The sequence below is a fragment of the Sinocyclocheilus anshuiensis genome, unplaced genomic scaffold, assembly GCF_001515605.1.
Source record: "Sinocyclocheilus anshuiensis isolate Anshui unplaced genomic scaffold, SAMN03320099.WGS_v1.1 scaffold207, whole genome shotgun sequence".
NCBI classification, from domain to species: Eukaryota; Metazoa; Chordata; class Actinopteri; order Cypriniformes; family Cyprinidae; genus Sinocyclocheilus; species Sinocyclocheilus anshuiensis.
In genome coordinates this window covers 3,164,357-3,189,882 of record NW_015551045.1, presented here as the reverse complement: position 1 = coordinate 3,189,882, position 25,526 = coordinate 3,164,357, and the positions used below count along the sequence as shown (strand labels likewise).

General features: G+C 35.2%; 2 protein-coding genes across 2 annotated transcripts; both read right to left on the bottom strand.

Annotated features, from left to right (window-relative positions):
• Positions 1–17: 17 nt before the first annotated feature.
• On the bottom strand, positions 18–4,717 carry LOC107661795 (lys-63-specific deubiquitinase BRCC36). The gene is made up of 8 exons (XM_016451562.1): positions 4,511–4,717; positions 4,298–4,417; positions 2,652–2,739; positions 2,472–2,560; positions 2,334–2,389; positions 1,950–2,081; positions 1,813–1,856; positions 18–318 (listed from the first exon to the last, which is right to left on the bottom strand). Exons 1-8 carry the CDS (start codon positions 4,613–4,615, stop codon positions 170–172), a joined length of 783 nt encoding a protein of 260 aa, XP_016307048.1. The 5' UTR covers positions 4,616–4,717; the 3' UTR covers positions 18–169.
• Positions 4,718–10,259: 5,542 nt separating this feature from the next.
• On the bottom strand, positions 10,260–15,206 carry LOC107661711 (FUN14 domain-containing protein 2-like). Its single transcript, XM_016451453.1, has 5 exons — positions 15,106–15,206; positions 12,655–12,802; positions 12,499–12,574; positions 12,280–12,408; positions 10,260–10,734 (listed from the first exon to the last, which is right to left on the bottom strand). Exons 1-5 carry the CDS (start codon positions 15,116–15,118, stop codon positions 10,657–10,659), a joined length of 444 nt encoding a protein of 147 aa, XP_016306939.1. The 5' UTR covers positions 15,119–15,206; the 3' UTR covers positions 10,260–10,656.
• Positions 15,207–25,526: the final 10,320 nt, after the last annotated feature.

The window sequence follows — 25,526 nt, the reverse complement described above, 5'->3', positions numbered from 1 at the left end:
TATAAGCACTGAGAATGTGCTGAGGTGACAAAATGTTAAATTACAGACATCCTGTCTTTGCCCTCCCAGTAATTCCTGATCAAAATGTGGCAGTAGGGCAGAAAAAACAGTGCTTTCAGTGCAAAAACTTAAGAATTAAAATTTTAAAAAAATGGAAGAACTATTCTCCTTATAATGAAGCCAGTTCTTGTGTCAGTTGCTCTTTCTCTTTCTGGAGTTTGATGATACTTTGTTTGTTCTGTTCCAGTCGATCTTCCAGCCACTGCAGCAGCGGGCCGCTAATGGCCGACATCTGACTGCACAGGTTTTTAGTGAACACTGAGAAGCACACATACATGCAAATTACAAAAGCACAACTGTAAAAATGGTTCTAAATGTTACACACTTCACATTTGTGAAATAAACAAGGTTAGTCCCACACTATACAGAAAAAAACATAGAAATAATATATTAAAGGGGTCATATGATGCGATTTAAATTTTTCCTTTCTCTTTGGAGTGTTACAAGCTCTTGGTGCATAAAGAAGATCTGTAAAGTTGCAAAGACTAAAGTCTCAAATCCAAAGAGATATTCTTTATAAAAGTTCAGAGTTAACCACGCCTACCTAAAACGGCTCGTTCTAACACGCCCCCACATATCTACCTCACTATGTGGGAAGATTTGCATAATACCGCCCAAATGTTCACGCAAAGAAAGGCAGCGAAACTTTTATTCTCGCTGTTGCCGCAGCCGCCGTCATGTTGTGGAGACGCTGTGTGTTTCGTTGTGAAAGCGAAACTACTTTGTTTGGTCTTCCAAAAGAGGACACGACTAGAAATCAGTGGTTAAGTTGTATTTACAACACTGTTCCAGAACAGTTTAACCCAAATATTCAGATGTGTGCAGCACATTTTACGGAGGACGAGGACTGAACCAGTAGCCTACAATGCTTCTGTGCACAAAGGCTGTTCTATAAAGTGGGGCAGTTCCAACTTTGCAAGGACAGTCTGGCGGTTCTGACTCACAGTCTGTAAGTACGTTTTTTATATTTAAAGAGATTTTATATTTTATATTTTTTATATTTAAAGCGAGTTTTTTGGGCAGTGTAGAGTGGGGCTTGTTGTTTGTCATTTCTCCGATCACAAATGCAGACATGGTTTTATGTTTATGCGGCGCGATACGCAGTAGACGGTATAAAAAACAGTATAAGTCATTATAATCAGTAATTATGTCCCCACTGGATGCCACAAATGCCTCGTTTGTAATGGGTTTTAATGTTTTTGTCTCGTCGCTCCGGCCTGACACAGCATCACAGTATGGCAGGGGTGTAACTTTTTCGTCACACGCTTGAGGTATTCAGCCAATCACAACGCACTGGATAGCTGGCCAATCACAGCACACCTCGCTTTTTCAGACCGATGAGCTTTGTAAAAATCGACGCGTTTCACAAAGGCGGGGCATAGAGGAGAAACATTAATGTACAGTATGTGGAAAATAATGTGTTTTTTGAACCTTAACCCGCATAAACATTTCATTACACCAAATACACAAAATAATGTTCTTTTTAGCAACATCATATGACCCCTTTAATTGACAAATTATCATTTATTTAAAAACGAATCTTTTTGCATTATTAATTGAATAATTTATCTTCTATGCCGTTTGCACACGGAATGTGTTTGATTGATCTTATTTAACAATCTACAGCTGCTTCACACTGAAAAGATGCTGTAACACATTAATTTGTGTGCAAATGAGAAAACAGCTCTGATTTTATTGACCCAAAACCACTACTAATTCCTTCAGGAAATACAAAGTAGATTTCATAATTACCTGATCCATTATGTATCTTTGTGATTGGATCCAGATGAGTTAAACTGAAATATTGGTGCAAAAAAAAATATTGCATGAGGTCCTGAGTAACCCATTCACTAAGTTAAACAATCTGAAACATAATCCACAAGGAATACCTGTGAATCCTTCTGTATGTATCCTGTTCTTCTTGACAGAGGATTCTGGGTAGTTCCACGGCAGACTCCAGACATACTTTCCCGATGGCTTCATGTGGGACTACATGGATGGGGATCTCAATCCGCTCATACCTTGTCATAAGAAAGGAATGCAATTTCCATTTTTATGAGCAAAAGCACTGCACAAAAACTATTTCTCATCAAATACTGAGAGATCAGATTAACAAAACATACACTACCAGTCAGCTGTGGACACACATAAATGTATCTTTTTGTTTATGGAACTATCATGTTTTAGATTATGTATGATGCATGGATCTGAGTTGCAAATCTAAAAATGTAAAGCTTTCAGTTATTCATTCAAATAAAAAGCAGATTATTTACTCTGAGCCTTTCTGGGCTTGTACTGACTGGAAACAGGTGTACAGGACTCTACCAGTCTACAAGAGAAATAGAAAGAAACGGCATGGTAAAAACGTGACAATAAAATAATAACTCTTCAAGTTGATGAGCTTAATATACCTTTGTGTTTTTATCTTCTATAAAGCATGAGAAGATGAGTCCAACAAAACCCTGATCCATCATCTGATACATTGCTTGAGTCCTAACATCTGTATAATGCGAGAATAATTGGAATTTTATTCAAATAAAGGGAAGATAATAATGTATAATTCCATGCATTCATTAAAAAATCCAACTAACCAACATGTGATGGCCACACAGTGATGTGTGGATGAGAGTGGTACCAGCCCACAACCCTCATGGGACGTCCCGTCATCTCAGCCAACCTGTGCCTCATATTAAGAAAATGGGCTAAAATAACATCAGGATTACACTTTATGATAGATTTCTTTAAGAATCATTATATTAAAGCTTTATGAATCAGTACATGAAGTCCACTGATATATGAACATAATGGGGTCCAAATGTCTGAAACCACTAGTCAACTAGTGCATTTTTCTCATTTAAAACTTTTTCACGTTACATCTTTATTATATTATGAGCATTTCGAGTGAAGTGTTTAATTGAAACATGTATTTTGGAAGGTATTAGAATGTATTTAGTATGTCCTCCTTTTTATTCATTCACGTTTACAGAGGTGTATCACGTGTAAAAACAATCTGAACTTTTGCTTTAATAACAGCGGCACCCAAGTTTATGCAAAACTTCATGGTCTTTATTATTCAGCGCGATCTGAGAATGTTCCAATGAATAGATTTTACTGAATAATTTGATAATGTTACAAATTTTCTTGACTGGTGAACTGAACTAGAAATAGTAGACAGAATACTGTTTACTCACGGCTCTTTTTTGTTTGTTTGTTTGTTTGGAAATCCGAAAACTTTCCTTATTTGCTAGAATAAATCACATTTTGAATGTTAGATTTTTATGCGTACTGTACAACCCCATTTCCAGAAAAGTTGGGACATTTCGTAAAATGCAATAAAAACTAGAATCTGTGATTTGAAAGTGAAAGGACATGTGGCCAAGTATGTTGACCCATACTTGGAATTAGTGCTCTGCATTTGTCCCATCCAAAGCGCGCGCACACACACAGCAGTGAACACACACACACCGTGAACACAATTCACTCCCCCCACCTACAATCCCTGCCGGTACGAGACTCGAAACCACAACCTTTGGGTTACAAGTCCGACTCTCTAACCATTAGGCCACGACTTCCCCAGTTAAAGGGGTATTTCACCCAGAAATGAAAATTCTGTCATTAATTACTCACCCTCGTGTCGTTCTAAACCCGTAAGACCTTCGTTCATCTTCGGAACACAAATTAAGATATTTTTGATGACTTCTGAGGGCTCTCTGACCCTCCCATAGACAGCAAGGTAACTACCACGATCAAGGTCCAGAAACGTAACAAGGACATCGGTAAAATAATCCATGTGACATCAGGGGTTCAACCGTAATTTTACACGGATATGTTTTCTATGGATTATTTTACCGATCTCCTTGCTACGTTTCAAAATTAAATTTCTGCTGAAAAAGTATTAAATATTATAGCAATGTTTAGTATTGGAAGCTATTATTGAAACGGTTACCCAGAACATTATACATTTCAAAACAAATCAGTGGGAGTGTTTGATGCATGCCATGGTGCTGAAAGATCACTGTAGTTACATGGTTCTTCAGCCTAAGAAATACCGTGGTATTACCGTGGTACCTGTCCAAAAGCAGGCTACTGCTATAGAACCAGGTTTTTACGACAAGGTTTGTGTTGCAGAATGAAGAAACACGAGATAATAAAAACAGGCCCATAAATAACCGTAAAAAGGTTTTGCATATATTAAAATGCATATATTATTTGTAAGAGAGAGTATGTCAAAGGATATCTCCGCTTCGGTGGACGCTGCTGACAGCTGCTCTGGTGAAATCTCCACTCTGTCTTTTCTCTTGTCTGATCGACGCAGAATTATGACAGAATGAATGTGCACGATGCGGTTTGTGTCCACCTGTTGGTCATTTACAGAGTTTCATAAGCACAGCTGTTGTCGTCCACGCGCAGTTATACAAAACCACACATCACAAACACAAGAAATTCAAACCTCGCCGATGCAGAGCCCCATTACTTCCTCTTTCTCCGTGCTCAGAGCGTGATTCATACAGACTAGAAATGCGTCTGACTCTAAATGTACAGCGCTCACTGCCATTATATGAAGTGCAATCTAACAGTATGCGTTTTCTCTGATTTGTTCGCTTGTTTATCACTGTAAAGCACTTCCACATCAACAAAGCGCATGCGCTACATTCAATTCCTTCCGACAGGAAACGGGGGGGGGCCGTGGTATGTTTTGTTGTATATGGCAAGTCGACTTGAACAGTTAAAATGATCATTCTTGATTTCAGGAATGGAACATTGACTAGTTACATAATGGTAATTCTTGATATCACCAGCAAAAAACACAAATTCTTGATATCAAAAATGGAATCACTCACAGATATCAAATTCTTCATATCAAAATTTGAATTTCGGCTAGTAAAAAGTGCAATTCTTAATTCACTAGTAACATATCACAATAACTTCACATTCAAATCCAGTTACAGATAGGTCTTTCAAATAACTATTCCATTCTGACATACCAAGAAGGCCAGTGTACAGAACTTTTTACAATACAGACAGAGATGGGTAGATTGTAGTTGAGTACAAATTGTAGTTGATCATTGTAATTGAAAACTGTAGTTTGTAATATAATCCAGGTTACTCGTTTTAGGTAAAGTATTCTGACTACTTTTTAGATTGCGTTTTAGTTAACTGTTTTAGTTTTACTATTAAACATACCATGTTGATATAAAAAGCAAAGAGAACGATTTTTATGTATAAACATCATAAAATGCATTAAACCAGGGTTTCCAAAACTGGGCTTAATGTAGGCTAAGAACTGCAGTGTGAGTTAATAAAAAACGAATAATTAATTATATCATAAACATGTCAAATAAATTTAAACACTTGAACTTCATCTGTATATCAATGTGACAATTAAGCAGGGTTGCCAGGTTTTCACAACAAAACCTGCCCATTTGCTACTCAATACTAGCCCAAAAGTGTTTCGAGGGGGGTCCCCCAATAAAGTTGCGTTCTGGGAAATAACATACATGGATTTTTGGCAGGGTTCCCCTGGTAAAATTCGCATTTTAGGGGCTAAATATCATGTTATTGGGGTCGCTTCAACCCCGCGGCAACAGTGTTAAAGTAGCCCAATTCCGCGGGAAAACCGCGGACTTGGCAACACTGCCATTAAAGCAGCACTATGTAACTTTTGGCGCTCTAGCGGTTAATAAACAGAACTGCACACATCCCGCGGAAGAACATTCCAACCGGAGCTACTTCTCTAAGTTTATGTCTCTGGCGATTCACGCAGGTATGTGTTACTCCGCAGCGGCGACCAGCCTACAATAGTCCAAATATAAGTACTTATTATAAGTGTACCGTAGTGATTCGGAAGAAGACAAAAACGCGGTTTGGAAGATGAATTCATGATGTACTCGCTCATTATATATACATTTAGCAAATTTTGAACACAGAAAAAGTTACATAGTGCTGCTATGTTCGACATCGAACTGTAAATGTGTGAATGTGTGGTTAAATTATTAAACTGTTAACTTCCTTAAATATTTACATTTAGTCATTTAGCAGATGCTTTTTTTATCCAAAGCGACTTTCAAAATTTTAATTACAGAATTTCAAATAAATATTTCATGTCAAAGGGGTTTGACTGACAAATATGTTTGGGAAACCTTGCATTATATGAACAAACATTAATAAACATGAAAACAGCAATGACATCACATGCCCAAAGTCTCTTAGGTTTGAAATATTTTTGTCCAGGCTTCCAGAATCAACTGTTACTGAAGGTCACTGGATCACCTTTGACTCATGTAGTCTGCGATTTTAGATAAAGACTAGTAAAGACTAATGGAATAACCATTTTGAGAATTTACAGTTTTTTTTTTTAATTGCTAACATCCCTTTGTCCAATCTCGTCACATTTTCTAAACACAATTAGCACAACATCTGTCTGTTGTGACCATAACCTTTAAAAAATCCGTGTTGTTTTCACACAATATGCAGTCAATTTTCTTTTCATGCAAGCTTACCCAAAACCAAAATCATGGATCTTTTTAGTCTTATTTACAAATGCTTAAACACAGCATGTCAGAAATTAAGTCCTAATGTTCCAAACCTTAAATATACGGTAGTATAAAACTTTTATTTCTGCAACAACATCAGCTTAAAAGTATTGGGGGGAAAAAATCACTCTATATAAAATATTGTAACAGCTGATAAGCATTTTTAAGTAACAGATCACTGAAATAGTCAGAAAAGCTGATTCCAGTCTCAGTTGGAGGAATGGTCAGGTGTTGAAGCTCTTTCCATTACATCAACATAAACGTAAAAATGACCTCTTTGGATTGGTTTTGTGGATGCAGAACAACACAAAGAATCAAAAAGAGAGAAAAAATAATAATGTCTGGCAGAGGGAGAGGAATAGTTGGATCAGAAGAAGTAGGGGAGCGGAGGAAGAATGTGTGCTGGACTGTGCATTTTTAGGATTGTTTGTTTGTATGTTTTTCCCCTTACACATGTGGAACCTATGAAAGCTTTTTTCTGCCATGGAATATAAAGAGTAAAGGCTAATTGTGACTTTTTAATCTCACAATTCTGACTCAAAATGACTAAACTCAAAATTCCAAGAACAGAAGTATGAATTGTGAGATAAAAAGGTCACAATTACCATTTTTGCTTTTTTATTCTGTGACAGAAACAAGTTTGCATAGTAACCAAAGGTCATGCATGTTGGAATTGTTGTTGATCACTGGCATCAGCTTTATAGGGGACCCTATTTATTTCTATTGTACATTCTATAAAGTAATGACTCATTCACTTTTAGATAGTATGTGGCTAAGAATGAACACAATCAACACTTAAAAATGTAAAATGGGTTTCAGCTGAAGGTAAACTGAGGGCTAAATTACAACAACAAAAAACCCGCACACACAAAAGATTTTTATATTGTCTATTATATGCAGGTAGAACTGAAACATGACAAGTAATGCAGTTTTTGTAAAGCCATCAGCTGTTAGTATTTTGACTGAGCTATGATTGACTATATGTTTCTGTTGGATAGAAACTAGTGGTAATGTTTTGACCGAATTACTAGATTTTGAATGGGGTTTGCTGTGTATATGTATATGCAGAAAAAGGTATTCAGATTTTGTATTTATTTAACTAAATGCGGTTTTGGCCAGAAAATTAACTATTTGGCTAATTGTGTGATGTAGGTGTGTTGCTGTGTTAAGAGTTTAGAAAAAGTACTTTGAGTATTAGTAAATGCTTGTTAGCAATTGAAAAAAACACTGTAAATTAGGAATTGATTTGGAGTGAAATACTTTAAAATTACAGGCTACACTTAACGTAACGTATAAATATTACATAAAACTCATCTTCCTTCATCTTCCTGAATCTTATGTAGGCAACACTGGTACAGAAGTTGTTTTATTTGTTTGTTTGTTTGCTTTTTTCTCTCTCTCAATAGGCGATCATCCTGGATGTGCATTAAGCGCTGACACGTGAACGGTTGCTGTTTACGGTGTTTATTACCACGACAACCGTCTGAGTTGAACATGCTTTTTGTGCATCCTGCTTGAAGGAGATGAAAATATTATGCATCTGAAGCTGTAATTAAATATTGAGAAACAGTGTGTATTATATGTTTATAATTGTTTTAATTGCCGCTTACTCATTTATGAGAAGGAACCATGTAGAGGACACATACGCAATTACTTTTTTGGTTGATATAATCCTTAGGTGTGTAAATGTATAATTGCCTTTTCATTATTTTTTTACTAACTAAAAATAAATGTATTTTAAAGTTTAGAATTAGACAGCCTTTGCACACAGGCTTACGCTGGTAACTCATCAGTGGATTTTCCTTGTCAATATAGGCTATATTTTTTCACACTTTTCTCATTCTATATTTCTGACGTTCCAAAAGCGCCTCCTACTGGCAGAGAATGAATGTTCATTTTCAATAATCCAGTCTGTAGTTTTTGTTCAATGCGAAAATCCACCCACATAACCCCGTTTTAAATTAATATAATAATTTATACGTCTGACTCACCCCTGGTTTAAACGCTCAGTTGTGAGGTTTATCATTTTATAATTTATTTTGTTTTTGTGAAAACCTGTATCTCAACTGTAAATCAGTTGCTATTTTGTGGTCTACAACATGAAAGAAAGCCATTATAACATGTACATGAAAAATGTAGAAACATTGGGACACAATTATGGGGCACCATTGTGCAGCAGCAAGCATCACAACAGAAAAGGAACCTCAAGGCTGATCTAGGAAAATGTGTGCAGATGTATAGGGCCCCATTACTATATTTTGCCTGGGGCCCCCAATTCACTAAATCCGCCCGTGTACATGTATACCCTCATTTACTTTCTTTTTGTCTTTTCCTCTTTATTTGTGTAGGCTATTCTTACAGTTTATCGTTGTTGTTATTATTATGACCGATAACTTTTATGTTCATTAAAGAATGCTGTTAACACTGTTATGTGTTAATGATGCTGTAGCGCATCTCCTGCACTAGAGAGCAACACAGAGCCACTGTACTGAATGTGAAACGTCATGCAGTTGTGATATGTTGTGCTGTTTATTTCGCTGACAATAAAGAAATTTGGAGTTGCACAGTCAGCTGCACGCCGGTGACGTCGCTGTTCATGTGTTTGCAAAAAAGTGACAGATTTAACTGGAATTAATTTTTCCTCGAAGCTGCAGCTTGGATGTAGGCTACGTATCTTAAAATAAGATGCCACAGAAAGATCCTTGTCAAAAACAGGCATGTGCCATACAGAGATGTTTACAAGGTAGCTTTATGATCTCAATGTTAGTTTAACCTTGTTTTGCATGAAGACTACAGGCTAGAAGCAGTTTGACCATTTTATGACTTTTGTATTTTTAACAGCCAACAAATACATTGAAAGCCTTTGTGAGGATGTGATTCAAGCCACGAGGAAGTGTTGTGACGAAGAAAACTGTCTGCTGCTCTGGATTCGCCAAGGAACACAAATCTACAGACGCAAAGACAATCCTTTAATAGAAAGCGAAGCAGAACGCATGTATATTTGCTGCAAGAGATCAGAGGAGACTTTCATGGACATATGGAATACATATTCTTCAAAGACTATATCATTGTATGGACTGATTACAGTCATCCTCCACTTGTCTCTTCATTCTTACAATCAAACTTTCATTAAATCATCAAACTGTCTCTGGCTCTCACTATTTATTCACACAGTTCAGTGAGAATATTATGAATTCAACATCTGGAATACTAACTGGACTTAAAGCAGCACTATGTAACTTTTTCTGTGTTCAAAATTTGCTAAATGTATATATAATGAGCGAGTACATCATGAATTCATCTTCCAAACCGCGTTTTTGTCTTCTTCCGAATCACTACGGTACACTTATAATAAGTACTTATATTTGGACTATTGTAGGCTGGTCGCCGCTGCGGAGTAACACATACCTGCGTGAATCGCCATAGACATAAACTTAGAGAAGTAGCTCCGGTTGGAATGTTCTTCCGCGGGATGTGTGCAGTTCTGTTTATTAACCGCTAGAGCGCCTAACGTTACATAGTGCTGCTTTAATATAGGTGGAATATTATATCATGAAGTGCTGAGCATTAGCTGTAATTTAGGAAAATAGATGAAATGTGTTTCGTGAATATCAATACAACAAAGACGAAAAGGCAAACCAGAATTGTTTAAAACCTGATTGTCTATTTACTTTGAAGATTTCTGTCATTATTATTTAAAATTACAACTTTTATTGACCCCTTGGTCTTTGAAGTAATGTCCAGATTCATTACAAAAAGTCTGAACATCGAGTTTGAACAATTAAATGCACTTAGTCACCATGTTTAGATAAGGGCCCATTTCAAATGTTTTAACTATTTACATGTTTAAACAAGTTGACTTATCAAGTCCTGTGTCAAAAAATAGTTTGTACCAAAATAATACAGCAAAGTGTTCAAATAAAGAAAAATGTAACAGGGGCTTTAAGTACAAACTAAAGCAATGCACAATCACATCCTAACAATCTAATGTTGATCTAAGTTAAATACAAGCTGCAATATCACACAAAAGCTGTAATCTGATGTTTGATGACGATAAGAGATCCTATGAAGCCAGACCAAGCAGAAATCCACCAGCGAAACCTCCAGTGAGAACAATGTTCTTCTTGACAAACACTTGCACCTACGTGGAGAGAAAACATTTCAATGAATTCAACACAAGGGCACGGTCCCTGCTTTAAATCAACGACATACTCTTCAATCCAGTGACGTCCATTCATACACATGTGAAGACCGGAAACTCGTGCGAAGTTCGTGCAAATTTCACTGTGCTCCAAAATGCATCAAAAACTGGACCAAGTGTTGTTTTTTTCATCTTCATATGAATATTTCTATTCAAAATCAAAATGCATGGTGATGAACTCTGACCAGCAAATTCATATGATGTAAAGACGTGACCAAAGCGCAATATAATGCATATTTTTACATGTTGGGTGTATTATATGTTAACTTGTGTTTTTAAAAGTGTGACTTCTCATGTGCACAAAGTCTAGTGTGACTGCAGCTTTACAAATATCAGATGAAATGTTTGGCAAATAATGTCTGGGTCTATCTAGTCAAACCTCATATTCTCCCCAAAATCAAGAGAACAAAGAAAGAAAGAAATAGTATTTTGCTTAGAGAAAAAGATGACTAATTTGTGGACCATTCTGATGTTGTTGTCATGCCAATTAACAACATTTCACCCAAATTCGCATTGATGCAGTCGTGGGGGCAAAAAGAAAAAAAGGTTTAATATGACCTGAATGTTTTTCCTTAGTTTAGGGTTTTAACAGTATGAGATTTTTAGGGTAACCAGCTCACGGTGTATGGTATCACACAAATGGATCTGATTTGATTTGATTCATTTGTAAATACTTCAGTTGCATATAAACATTTCTTAGTGGAAAAAAAAAATCAACTAATGCTGTAAACTATACAGGGAACCCTACTGTTTGGTGCATTAATGTAATACTAAAATGACAATTATGAATATAATACCCCAAACTTATTATATGCATTTTATACTTATATTTAACTGCTACTTATTATACATGTGTATAAACAGTATATTCACACAGTACAGCCTAACTGCACACAAAGTATTCTTCAGAAACTTATCATGACTGAAGACATAAGTAAATAAATAATTAACAGTTTAAGTAAATAAGCTCCTCTTTAGTGTTTTAGCTAATTAACCAACTATAAACATTGGACAACTTTTCTGAGGTACATGTAACAGAGTTTCTTATCAGAAGCACCAATGCTTTTTACAATTATTGGATTGGATTACTGGAAGCTTTACTCGGGTAAAAAGGCAAAGTCTAAAAAATTAGACTTGGGATTTAAGAACTGATATCAAGACACAAAGTTCAAATGAATATCTGTGTATTTTGGGGGGTATCTAAATTTGCCTCGCATCAGCCTCTCTGACATTTTCTTCAGTGCGTGTGTGTGTGCGTGTGTGTGTGTGTGTGTGGTGCTTGTTGAGAGTCTGACTGGCAGTCGAGGGGACAAAAGAAGTGCATACTATATTCTGCATTCGTTTGCATTCTCTTTCTCAATACCATGAATACACAATTTGATATCAACTACAATACCATGATATATCGTGATAGTGGTTTACAATGAGTGTTTTGAAGCACATGAAAAAAAACTGCAAATACAAATTCCAACAGTATTTTCTCACCTCATTAAATTTAGTTCTCACTTCTTTAGGAGGCTTGTTTGAATTCAGCTTCAGCTGCTTCTTTGCCTTGTTCACATCTTGCTCAACTCTTTTCCAGTCTACTTTAATGTAGCCTGTGTGATGAGCAATCTGAAAGTGCATCGGAGATTGCTTACAATCATAAGTAATATACACTCTCAACATGACAATCATGATAAGCACTTGGCTTTTACAGTTTACCTGGAGCAAAAAGAAGCCGCCGCCTACAGCCGATGCTGCCAGCTTCCCAACTTTCTGAAACAAGTACCCTGCACACCTAATAGAAACACAAGAGCAAGCTGTTTACTTATACTCTACTCAGTGTTTTGATATGCATCAATATTCATAATGACCTACCATCCGCTCACTCCTCCAATGGCCAACTGTGTTGCAACGGAGTACTTCTCAGCAGCGGGTCCAGAGTTATTTTTGCCAAACATTTTGTTCCACCACCGTTGTTTCTTGACATGCTCTGCCAGTTCTATCACATCAAAGGTTTCGGTGTCTGTCAGAACACAGTAATATTCATTTTTTTATAATATATTTAAATTAATCCTGACTTACTTACAAACCACACGTTTCAGTATTCCAGATAAGGCTACAAAAGGGTGACAAATGAGACCACAATAAAGAAAAGCTCAATTTCTTCTTGCCTCTCTTTGATTTTGAGCACAAATGTTCTTTAAATAAATATTATTTATTTATTTATTGTATTTGTATTTATTTATTTTTATAAATTATATTATTATTTATTTATTACTTTTTTATTACAAAATTATAAAAATAATTTAATTTGTTAGTTTATTTTAATGACTTTTTTTCTTCATTATGCTCCATTTTAGAACTTTATGCCTAAATAAAAATATCACAATTTTAAAACAGAAATTAAAAACAAATTCAAGTTTTCATATTGCATGTGTGTCATTGAGTCATACCTGGGGTGTATTCCAGAAAGCACGGTTAACTTACCGTCAGCTAAACCCTGAACTTTCGGTTGATTAACCCCAAACCTTGCTTACTCGAGGTATGTAGTTCCAAAAACGCGTGCGGGAGTAAGTTCATTCAACTCAGAGTATGTTCCTGGTTAAGACTCAAGACATTCTCAACAGAGCGACGAATCACTATGGAAACGGATGCTAAGAAAAAGCATACCATGCTGTTTCTTTCTTCTTCTTTTGTTACATGCTTAGTGCATATCGCCACCTAATTGATGGTTGTGCAATCATTTTTTTTTTTCGTTTAATCCTTAATCCTTGAGAATATGAATTATATTGTTTGTTTGATGCTAATTATATATTAAGTCACATCAGATATGTATTTTGATTTAGAATTTAGACATTATAGAAAATGCCGATCCATGTTTGAGATGATAATATAAAATGTAATAAATAAATTAATAAAATTTTTTTTTTTTTTTTTGTATGATATGTTAATGATGAAGCGCTGATATAAGTAATAAATAAGGTGATATATTATTCTAATATGGTTATTTATTTTATTGGTATATATAACAGTTATCTGTATAAATGATAAAACACTATGATAAATTAATGTTTAATTTATTATTATATATATATATAATAGGCTATATTACATATTGTAATATTATATAATGTTGTGCGCTTTCTGTCACGCCCACTGAAGGCTCGTCAGTAGATCAAACGTGCGCTGAAGTCAACTAACCCTGGAACATAACCTGCTCCGGAGCAGGTTATCTTCGGAGAGCAAGTTGCCATACCCTGAAAGTTACCTCCGATTTTGGAACCGAAAGCTGAGGTTATCCGCTCGCTTATCCTCAAACATACCTGGGTATGTCACATAACCTGCTTTTTGGAATACCCCCCTGAAGGCATAGAAGCAAGTTTAAAGTAAGCATTAAGTCTGTTGTGGGTAGAAACACTGGCGGATACAGCACAAGGTCAAGGAGAAAAGCAGTTAGAAAAACAAGCAGATTAAATGCGATGCCACTGTTGGCACTCCATCCAGGTGGGGGATACAGGAGCTCCCAGAGAGAACTATCACTGTGAGCACTCAGCATCTTTACGTGATAACCCTGGCTAATGACGAAAGCTTGCTGGATTCCAGACATAAGCCAGACACAGAAATAGCCCACTACTGCAGCCAGCAGACAGAGCACAGTATCGCTTTCACACGCATCTGAAGTAAAGAGAGATGAGTTTGACATGGCATGACTCATGAATATGACTTGGCACACTCACACGGTGTCTATGCCCTGCTAATAATGCAAAGCCTGAACTCTTCTTCTTAGGGTGGACCTTCAAAAATGGTTTTGTAGATTTTGTTTGCATACTGAGCGATTTGGGTGTCAACTCAAGCAAATGTGTCTCTGTCTTTGACAGGACAATTCCAACAGGCTTTCAGGAGCACATTATTGTTGCTGTTCTAGTAGACACATCCAAGGTTTCTCTTATATAATCACATATGAAGGACGAGGGGTGTGTGGGTTTACATGACTACACTACATTACATTACATTCATTGGTTTGGCATGTGTCTTTCTGTGCTTTGCTAGTGTGTGAATATTCGTGTCACAACGTTTTAAATGCTATATAATTAAAATAATCGTTTAAACTGCTTCTATACGCGGTTAAAATATGTATTTTAATGTGAATTGTACTGCATAGCCTACTGAAGGACGTGTTTATACGTGTGTAATCGTAATTCAGCAACTCTGAAGGTCCTTTCGTGACGAGTAGGCTTGTTGTAACGTCAAACAGAGACATTTGGTAACATGCAGTCTTATTTAAATGTGTATTAAGTGATAGAACGTGAAAAGCATGGTGCTTACCCTTCTCGGACATTTTCCTGCGTGATTTCTATCCGGACGATAATTTTCGTGCTCATCCTCTCTGCGTCACGTGACAGTAGGCGTGTTCGGCTTGAAGCGGCGATCGGCGTTTGACATCAAAGTACCGCGAGAGTGATTCGAAGGCATAAGGAGCCGCATGCTCTCGCGGTACTTTGATGTCATACACCGATCGGTCTGCGCCGTTAAAAGTTTATTTTGGAGTGAGCTATATATTGAAAAGTTTTGCAACAGACAATATTCAGTTTAGGGCACTACTTTTCTATGGTCTTGAAATGTCAGAAAGTTAGGCTATATATTATTTCATTCATTGATTTATTTGTTTTATCTAATTGGAATAGCAGGATCACGTTTTTCTAAGGTTTTGAGTCAACGCACAAATGTTGCCAAAAATAGGCTAATAAAAAAAAACATTCAACTTTCCAAACTAAATATCCTTTTTCATAACTGTCATGTGGGCAAATTGTCATGTTATAAATGCATAACATTTCTTATTTGCAATGATTTGTTGGTAGAAACTGCTATGCTGTGCAAAAATATGAGGATTCACTATAGGACCAGATGTATTGTCTCTGTTATTTATTTTTTATTTATTTATCTATTTTTTATTGGTGCAGTTTTCACAGGCAAGTTGTACGTTTTCAAAACTCTTAGTACTAATCTCAATGACACAAATCATCTATGCAAACTTTTCATTCGCAGTAACTGCCTTTGTAAATGTAAATGCCATTGCTATCAAACTTTTAATTTAGCTCTCTTCTCATTCAGTTTAATGCTTGTCTATGAAAGTTTAATCAATTATTTGGTAAATCTGTACATTTCTAGATATACATTTAGGTCCATATATATTTGGACACTGGCACAATTTTTATAATTATGGCTCTGTATGCCACCAGAATAGAATTAAAATAAAACAATCAAGATGAAATTGAAGTGCAGACTTTATTCAGCTTTAATTCAAGGGGTTTAACAAAAATATAACATAAAATGCTTAGGAATTACAACCGTTTTTATACACAGTCCCCCCATTTTCAGGGTTTCAAATAAATATAATCATAAATAAAATGTTCATTTTTAATATTTTGTTAAGAATCCTTTGCAGGCAATGACTGCCTTAAGTCTGGACCTCTTGGACATCAGCAGAGACTGGGTTTCCTCCTTTGTGATGCTTTGCCATGCCTTTACTGCAGCTGACTTCAGTTGTTGTGTGTTTGTGTTTGGGTCTTTCTGCCTTTAGTTTTGTCTTCAGCGAGTAAAGTGCATGCTCAGTTGGGTTTAAATCAGGAGATTGACTCGGCCATTGCAGAATAATCCACTTTTTTACCTACAGAAACTCCTGGGTTGCTTTTGCTGCATGGTTTGGGTCATCGTCCATTTATACTATGAAGCGCCGTCCAATCAACTTTGCTGCATTTGACTGAATCTGGGCAGAGAGTATATCTCTATACACTTCAGAATTCATCCGACTGCTTCTGTCTTCTGTCACGTCATCACTAAACACCAGTGACATGTGACCACCAGTGCATGCTCACACCATCACACCGCTCCACCATGTTTCACAGATGATGTTGTATGCTTTGGATCATGAGCTGTTCCAAGCCTTCTCCATACTTTTTTCTTCCCGTCATTCTGGTACACTCTAAAAAATGCTGGGTTAAATACAACCCAGTGCTGGGTAAAATAGGGACAAACCCAGCAATTGGGCTGTTTTGACCCAGATTCTTTTTACACTCTAAAAAATGCTGGGTTAAATATGGACAAACCCAGCGATTGGGTTGTTTTCAACCAACAGTTGGGTTAAATGTTTAACCCAACCTTCTGGGTAGTAACCCAACCGCTGGGTCAAAACAACCCAATTGCTGGGTTTGTCCCTATTTTCCCCAGCACTGGGTTGTATTTAACCCAGCATTTTTTAGAGTGTACAGGTTGATCTTAATTTTAGCCGTCCAAAGAATGCTTTTCCAGAAGTGGTCTGGCTTTTTTAGATGTTTTTTGGCAAAGTCTAGTCTGGCCTTGTTTGCACCTTGTGGTGAAGCCTCTGTATTTGCTCTGGTGAAGTCTTCTCTTGATTGTAAACTTTGACAGTGACACGTCTACCTCCTGAAGAGTGTTCTTCTCTTGGCTGGATGTTGTGAAGGGAATGGTCCGCATCTGTCCATGAAATGGCTTTTGAGTCAACTGTCCAATTACTTATGGTCCTTTGAAAAAGGGGGGAGGTACATATTAAAGAGCTGTAACTCCTTAACCTTTCCTCCAGTTGTGATGAGAACACCCTCAAATTAAAGCTCAGAGTGTGCACTTTCAGTCCATATTCATTATATAACTGTAACTTGAATATGTTTTAGTCAACAGCTAAAATAACAAAAATTGTGCCTTTGTCCAAATATATATGGACCTAATTGTAGATCCCATAGAACTGCATGGTGTGCAACATGACTGATTTGAAACATGTATCTTGCATAAATGACACGCTATAAAATTCTGGGTTAAATACAACCCAGCAATTGGGTTACTGCCCAGAAGGTTGGGTTAAACATTTAACCCAACTGTTGGTTGAAAACAACCCAATCGCTGGGTTTGTCCATATTTAACCCAGCATTTTTTAGAGTGTAAAAAGAATATCACACTGTTTTGTTTTGCATGGTGATTAAACCAACTGTTCTACATATTACAAAGATCTTGTGCTTTGAAACAATTATAATATGGACTGAATATATCTCTAACTGCAATGAATGCATGAGATATGGTTCTGAAAGAGTGACTAGCACAGAAAAAAAAATGAATTCATTACCCTTACTTCATTTAATTGAAGAAAGTTTTTACACACAGTTTAATTTAGTTCATTCAAAATAAATCTGTTTAGTTGGGTCAACACGATTTAGTTGGTTTAGGCCAAACTGATTTAATCTAACAAGTTGAACATTCATTTTATTAGGCAGCACTTTATTTTAAGGTGTCCTTGTGTCACATGTTACATGTACTTGCAATTATAATAACAATAAATTATGCATAATTATGCAAGTAACCCTAAACCTAATCCTAACCATATATTACTTAAAATGTATAATTACACTGTAACAAGGACACCTTAAAATAAAGTGTAACCCTGTATTATATTTGCCAAACTAAATTTTTCATGCGGGGAAAATTGTATTTATTTATTTACATAGCCAGGTGATAATGAAGATGATAAATACTCCCTAAAGCAATTCTCTAACTGCTGCTCATAAACTACATCAATGCATTTAGGTAAAGTGGGCCGCTTTTGGTTAAACATGTAATTTAGATGCCCAGATGTTTATATTTTAGATACCCAGATTTAAATACACACATTCATTCATTCATTCATTCATTCAGCCTCTATCTATCATACTATATAGAGACTGTGTCTGTTCCCCGAACTAGCAAAAAAAAACGTCTAAACCAATTTAAGGGTAACAATTTAATTGATGTTCAACAAATAAAAAACAGATACATTCACCATGTCTATAATAATGTAACCATATTTTTGGGGTTCAACGATTTAATCACAAAGTCAAACACCAAAAGGAGTTTTCAAGCATCGAAGCAATAAAAGCTTTAAAAATATATATTTTTTAAAAATCCCCATAAATGAGAATGTGTCCTGTTTCATTTTATTTTTCCTGTGCTAACATAATGACTATCACACATTTTTACCATGATTTGCAGACTATGGCAAAAACTCATTAGAAGACATTAAAAGTCTCTGGATCACAGCGCAGCCCCTACAAACGAATTCATTGTCATTTTAAATCTTTGTCAATCTTTACAACTGTCTAGGTTTTACCAGTAAGCAAGTGGTTTTTAATCATTTAAAATATAATAAAATTTAGTATGATCACTTTTTTCGTATATATTTTAATAGGTACAGGTCAGAATGAGTATGTTGTTTCATTTTTACACAAATATATCAGTTACACTGAATGACGATTAGCTATTTCACCCATATTTTGACATTTTATTTTCACACAAATCACTTGAAACTTTAAAGTAGACACGGTACTTGCATTTAATATGCTTTCTGTGTATAGAAAAAATGGGGCGCTTCATCTTTGACCCTTTTATGATCAGTTTTTTTTTTTTTTTCAGAGAGGCCATATCAGTCACACGATGAGGGGATGAAACACTTGCTGTTATTAATTTTTTTTTTTTTTTCAATTACGATATCTTCCATCAACTATTACTTTAACAAAACAATATTCTTGTATTCTCAATAAAATGATTTCTTCATTTGCACGTTTGATTTAACTAAGTTGACTTTTTTATTAAATGTAGCTTGCAAAAGAGAAATGAGTATGCTTCTAAAACATGAAAAGGGTTCCTTGAAATTGTGAGTGTGAAATTTAGAATCAACATTTGAGTCTATAGAAATGACAAACTTTTATTTTGTTACATGAACTGCGTACTACATCACTGAATATAAAGCATAATAACTTTACAAAAGCAGCCCTGGTCACTTTATTCATGTTGAAATAAAAAGAAAGAAAGAAATAGAAATTCATAATATAGTTACGAGTTTTCTTGAAGAACTTTGGAGAGAAGCGTGTGAAATCTTCACTGACCCAGTAATCAGATGTAGCTGTATTTTGATATCAGACAGACTCTACACTGAGTACTGAGTAAGCAAATAACATCAGTGTGATCCTTGATCATATCCAGCACATATTCGTGTAGTCCACAAAACATCCTTTAATCATGCAACGAATGTATTAGTAAATAATTCACAGGCCCGCTAATACTAATCCACCTTTACAGCTATTCAAGCCTCACATATTCTTCTGTGGCTGTTCTCTGTTTCTCTCTCTCTCTTTGAAAGAGCTGTTCAGAAAAAGTGAAACTGATGGTGTCTGTTAGGGGGAATAAATACCATGTCCTTATTATGCATGCATATTAGGTTGTTTCCCAAAAGCATCCATGCTTAAAAAGTGTCTGCCACAATATTTGTGACATGGAGAGTTAATGCAGAGGAAACATTGCTTATATGATGCTTGTTCAGGAAAACTCTTTTCTTTGTGCATAAACTAGCAGTGGTTCTGTAGGAAGCTAACAAAGATCAGGTAGTTTGTGCAGCTGTAATCAATAGCGCTCTCAAAAAGGGAAAACAGCAATTTGATGACGAGCCCCTAAATTTGTATTTAGTAGTTCATTTTCTGAGGATAGTAGATCAGGTCTTTTAAGTCCATCTAGAAATGACTTACTTCATCTCAGTGAGCCATCCAGTGTTGCGACGTCTTGTTCCTGCAGCGCTGCACATCTCTGAGCTCTGACTGCTTGTAACAAAGACATTTGTTGGCTCAGAAGCCTACCTTTTTACCACCGTACCGATTTCCACTGAACTCCTCACTTGACGTCTCATGCAAACGGTCTATTGCTCCACATCCTTCCTCTGCTGTAGTCTACCCCGAATTCTAAGAATACGGAAAAAGCGACTTCCTTGGTTGCAGAAGAGCTTGACAGCGTGCTGTGTCTGCACATGGCAGAGTTTTGTGCTTGTCTGTTGGTCTCATGAGAGCGTGGCCAGAGTACATCGGCCCTCTCTAAATTTCCCCTGGGCCTCTCCCTTCACCTGGCTGGGAATTGTGTGTGTGTTAGTCACCTTACAAGGGACAGTCCCTTTTGATAGCAACACTTTCAATAAGCATCACAGGCAATACCTTGGACAGGGACTCTTGCAAACGTCTAAGATGAATGGACCCAGGGTCCATGCTGAGATACCTCTTGCAAGGTTTATTATATTGCTATTCTTAAAATATTGCTATTCTAAAAACTCCAAATCCTAATTTATTACATCTGGAGGTCGATGAGTGAAGAGTATTTGTTTTGTTTTTATATGTACGTATTTATTTATTTGGATGAAGAAACAAACTCATTAAAATGAAAGACATTCCCTTTTAAATGAACTATTTTCATATTCATAATTATTTTTGTTCAATTATTTTTTGATTTAATATGATACAATTCTTGTCTTCTTTCGGTAAATTGTCATATGAAAATAGTTCATTAAAAAGGGAATGTCATAATTATTTTTGTTCATTTATTTTTTATGTAATATGATACAATTCTTGTCTTCTTTCGGTAAATGATCATAACCAGACTGAAAGACATTCTGTTTTTAAATCAACTATTTTCATATGATAATTTTATTGAAAGAAGACACGAATTGTAGCATTAAATAACTAAAAAATAAATGTACAAAAATAATTATGAAACAAACTAACTGAAATGAAAGACATTCTCATTTTAAATACAATAAACTCTTTTCATGTAACTGTTTTATCGAAAGAAGACAAGAATTGTATCATATTAAATAAACAAAAAATGTATGTACAAAAATAATTCTATGCATAAATAAAGGAGTTAAATTGAAAGACATTCTCTTTTTAAATACAATAAACTATTTTCATACATGATCATTTTGTCAAAAGCGGACAAGAATTGTATCATATTAAATAAACAAAAAATAAATGTACAAAAATAGGCTAATTATGAATAAACAAACCAATTGAAATGAAAGATTCTCTTTTTAAATACAATAAACTATTTTCATATGATCATTTTATCAAAAGAAGACAAGAATTGCATGTCATTAAATAAATAAAAAATACATGTACAAAAATAATTATGAATAAACAAACTAATTGAAATGAAAGACATTATCTTTTTAAATACAATAAACTATTTTTATATGATAATGTTATCAAATGAAGACAAGAATTGTATCACATGAAATAAATACAAATAAATATATAATTCATGGTATGAAATTAATTACTATTTCATAGTTTTTTTTACTTATTTTTTATTTTCTTCTAACTGTTCATTGAGACAACAGAACAAAGAAAGAACCCATAATTAAAACAATTTTGTTATATAATGCGTTTGATGATGAAAAGCACTTTCGATATTGTCTCATACCGAAGGTAAAGAAAAGCCTGAGAAACAATTATATCTGCTGTCAAATGTATATGTCGTGTGTGAGACCATTACATCATCCTGTATCTCATCATTCTGTACTTATTTGACCTTCTGTGGGTTCTGCAATGATGTCATCATTCTGCCAAAAAAAATTAACCTTAACTGTCCCCAAAAAGGCTTCTATTTGCATAAACATTTTGGTGAATCATAAAGTTCCTTGCTATCTAAAAGAGGGAGGGTGGCATACAGGAAGTCAGAGCAAAGTTTGTGAGTATGGCGTACAGGAAATCAACGCAATGTTCATCCCCACCCGTCATCCTAACTTGCAGGCGGGGCCTTTTTTTGTTTATTTGCGTATTGTCTTTTATGTTGCCTGGACAGATTTCAAGTCAGGGTTATTTAGATAACGTATTTCACAATACAAATAGTTTCAAAGCAGATTTACAGATTGGATTTCTATAGTGTAATACTAATTGTAATACTAAGTGCAATACTGCATCACAAAAAAGTATATGCAAATGTATGCAAACAAAAATAAAAAATGTATCCATTTATACAGACGTCAAATTGCACATGCATTCTCTAATTAGGAACTTATTTCTACATTTAAAATTAAGTATTTAATAAATACATTTTAAAATATATATATTTTTTATTTTTAAACTAAATTTCACAACCATTAAAAAATATGTTCTATATAGTATGAATGTATGTAATATAATCCAGACATACTACATTCTTCATGTGCTCATTATCCTCTATTGTGACCTCACGCGGTAATAAAGTAGAGAGAGTCAATCTAAATCTAAAAAGTAGTAATTACGGGTATATTTGTGAATTCTGACATACTGCTCTTCTCACATACTGTTTTCCTCCCACTATTCTGGGAAGAAAAAAGAAGCCAAGAAAAATACTTCGGTATACTGACTTTTGTGAGTAAACAGCTGATCCCTATGAATTGACAGCCTGTCTAATCTTCAGTGTGTTTAAACATTATTTGGAAATGACAGTGTATACAAATATAAGCTGTTTCATAAAAGAAGTCTCAGAAAATGTTGTTTTAACTTACATTTTATTTTTTTGTCATTAGAGAAGAATGACTGACTGTAGTAAAACTGAAAGGCATCAAGTGATTCGGAAACAGATTTAATAATAAAATGTTTATCTGGTCAAATCTGGTCAAGACTCTTGACAGACTTTTTAGATTTAGCATATATGTCTTTTCTTTAGCATATATGCATCAGTGGTAGTCATTGACAGTATAGGCTAAAACCAACAAAATCAAGAAGGCTCAGCAGTGCAGTGGGCAACTCTCTCCCCCCAGACTTTCCCAGCTCAAAAGTAGGGGCAGATTTGTGGTTTCAATGAATCTACAAGAAGAAAGAAAGAAAAAAAAACAATAACACAGTATTCTCCCCACCCAAGAGGAGCCAATGCCAGTAAACTCAATGCTGGTCATATTTACTGTTGAAGAAACTGAACTCCCACAGTTTACACTGTACTGGCTTGCTTGTTTGCTGTTTAATTAATGGATTGTTAAAAGTACTGAACTGTTCTCATTAGCCTACATATTACAACGATTTTTTTGTTTGTTTGTTTTGAAATTAAACTAAGGATTATGTGGATTGAAATATACATAACTTTAATGAAAGCATAAGAGATGTGATCAGTTTGGGCTTTTTGTTACAAAGAGCTTTGAAAATATAGCTACAGCTTTCATGTTAAAATTGCACCAAATTGAAGTAAGTAAATAAATAAATATGTTACATTCTGGTTTGACATTTATTACAAACACATTAAATATCTACAATAAATTAGAGAGAGCTTTGGTGATAACTAAATGAATATTTAATTACTTCAATACTAATTTGCTGGTAGAAATTACTGCTTAAAGTGAAAAACAAATTGAAAAATTTGGGGGGAAAATTTGTCAAAAACCAACATTTACACACAAACTGACCACCAACCCCAACTTTAAAATGCCTTTTTTATTTTTAGCTCAACTGTCACAGAATTGTGGGAATGCACAAGATTGTGGGAAATCATAGGCATCATAGAATACATCTATGCTGCCTTCATTAAAAAGATATATTTTTATTTCATTTATGCAAGCAGAAACTGAATCAGTTTGAGTGGATAGGGCAGATTTACAGGGAGTGCAAATTTGAATGTTATCTGCATAACAGTGGTAGTTGAACAGCGTCAATGGGGTAGTATATAGATACAAATATTAGTGGCCTGAGAACAGATCCTTGAGGAACTCCTTGCTTCAGAGAGACAGTAGGCAACTGAAAAGTATGCACTGAGATGTAGAACTGTCTATCAGAGAGACAGGTGGAAAACCAAGAAAGAGCAACACCTGTGACATCTACATCCGAGAGGCGAGAGAGAAGTAAATAAGACAAATGGTTTCAAAGACGAACTGAGGTCTAGTAATATTAGAAAACAGAATACAGTTGGTCTAGTAATATAAGAATATCAATCCTTGAAAACCCCATTTTATCAACAATAAAATTACAATGAAAAAAAACATTAGACAAAATATTGGACTGAAGTGTCGTTACTACATTTACCACAAGGGGTCGTTTTGAATCAATGTATCATGAATCTATTAGGAATGTACTTGTAAAACGCCCAAACACGTCTAACGTAAAGGAATGGTCTTCTCTAATAACAGTCAGCGTTTATGCAGATAGCTACTTAAGGAACCAATGTGTGCTGCGTGTTTTAATTCATGATTCAGTATGTTAAATACCAAAGCTTGTCATCAATAATGATGATAAATATGAAGTGAATAAGTGTTTAATTCATGATTCATTATGTTAAAAACCAAAGCTTATCATCAATTGTGACGAAGAATGAGAAGCGAATAAGATTAAATCATCTCAGTCTTAAGCAAGGTCCTAGCTGGTTTAAACAGGTTTCTAGCTAGTTTAGAAAGGATGTCACAGTCTGGTCAAATCCCTTCTATAACGAGGCTGGCATGACAAGGCTGGGAGACCATCTTCTAGGACCATAAATCTACAGTAGTCAACATTTGAAGTGGATAAAAACCTTTCATCAAAGTTGTCCTAAAACCTAAAACCAAAATGTGTTCTTGTCTTAGGATAACTTTGATGAACATTTTTGATCCACTTCAAATGTTGACTACTATATTTTAGGCTAGTTTAAGATGTTTTTAGCCAGAATGTTAACACGTACGTGTACAACTTTCTATAACTGTTTGTTTTTCTTTAGGTCTTTTTTCATTTTATTTTCATTTATTGTTTTAATTTAAGAGTTGCACATATTTCAGAATGGAATTAAAAATGTCTTTTGAATTCCAGCCTAGTTCCAGTTCTAGTTCCATTCTAGTCAATTTGAATTTGATGTTCATTTTCATTTTAGATGTAAAATATATTATGTTGTGCTTAACCACAGCCATGTGGTGTGTTGTACCACAGTCATATCACCCTGCAGCCCAAGAC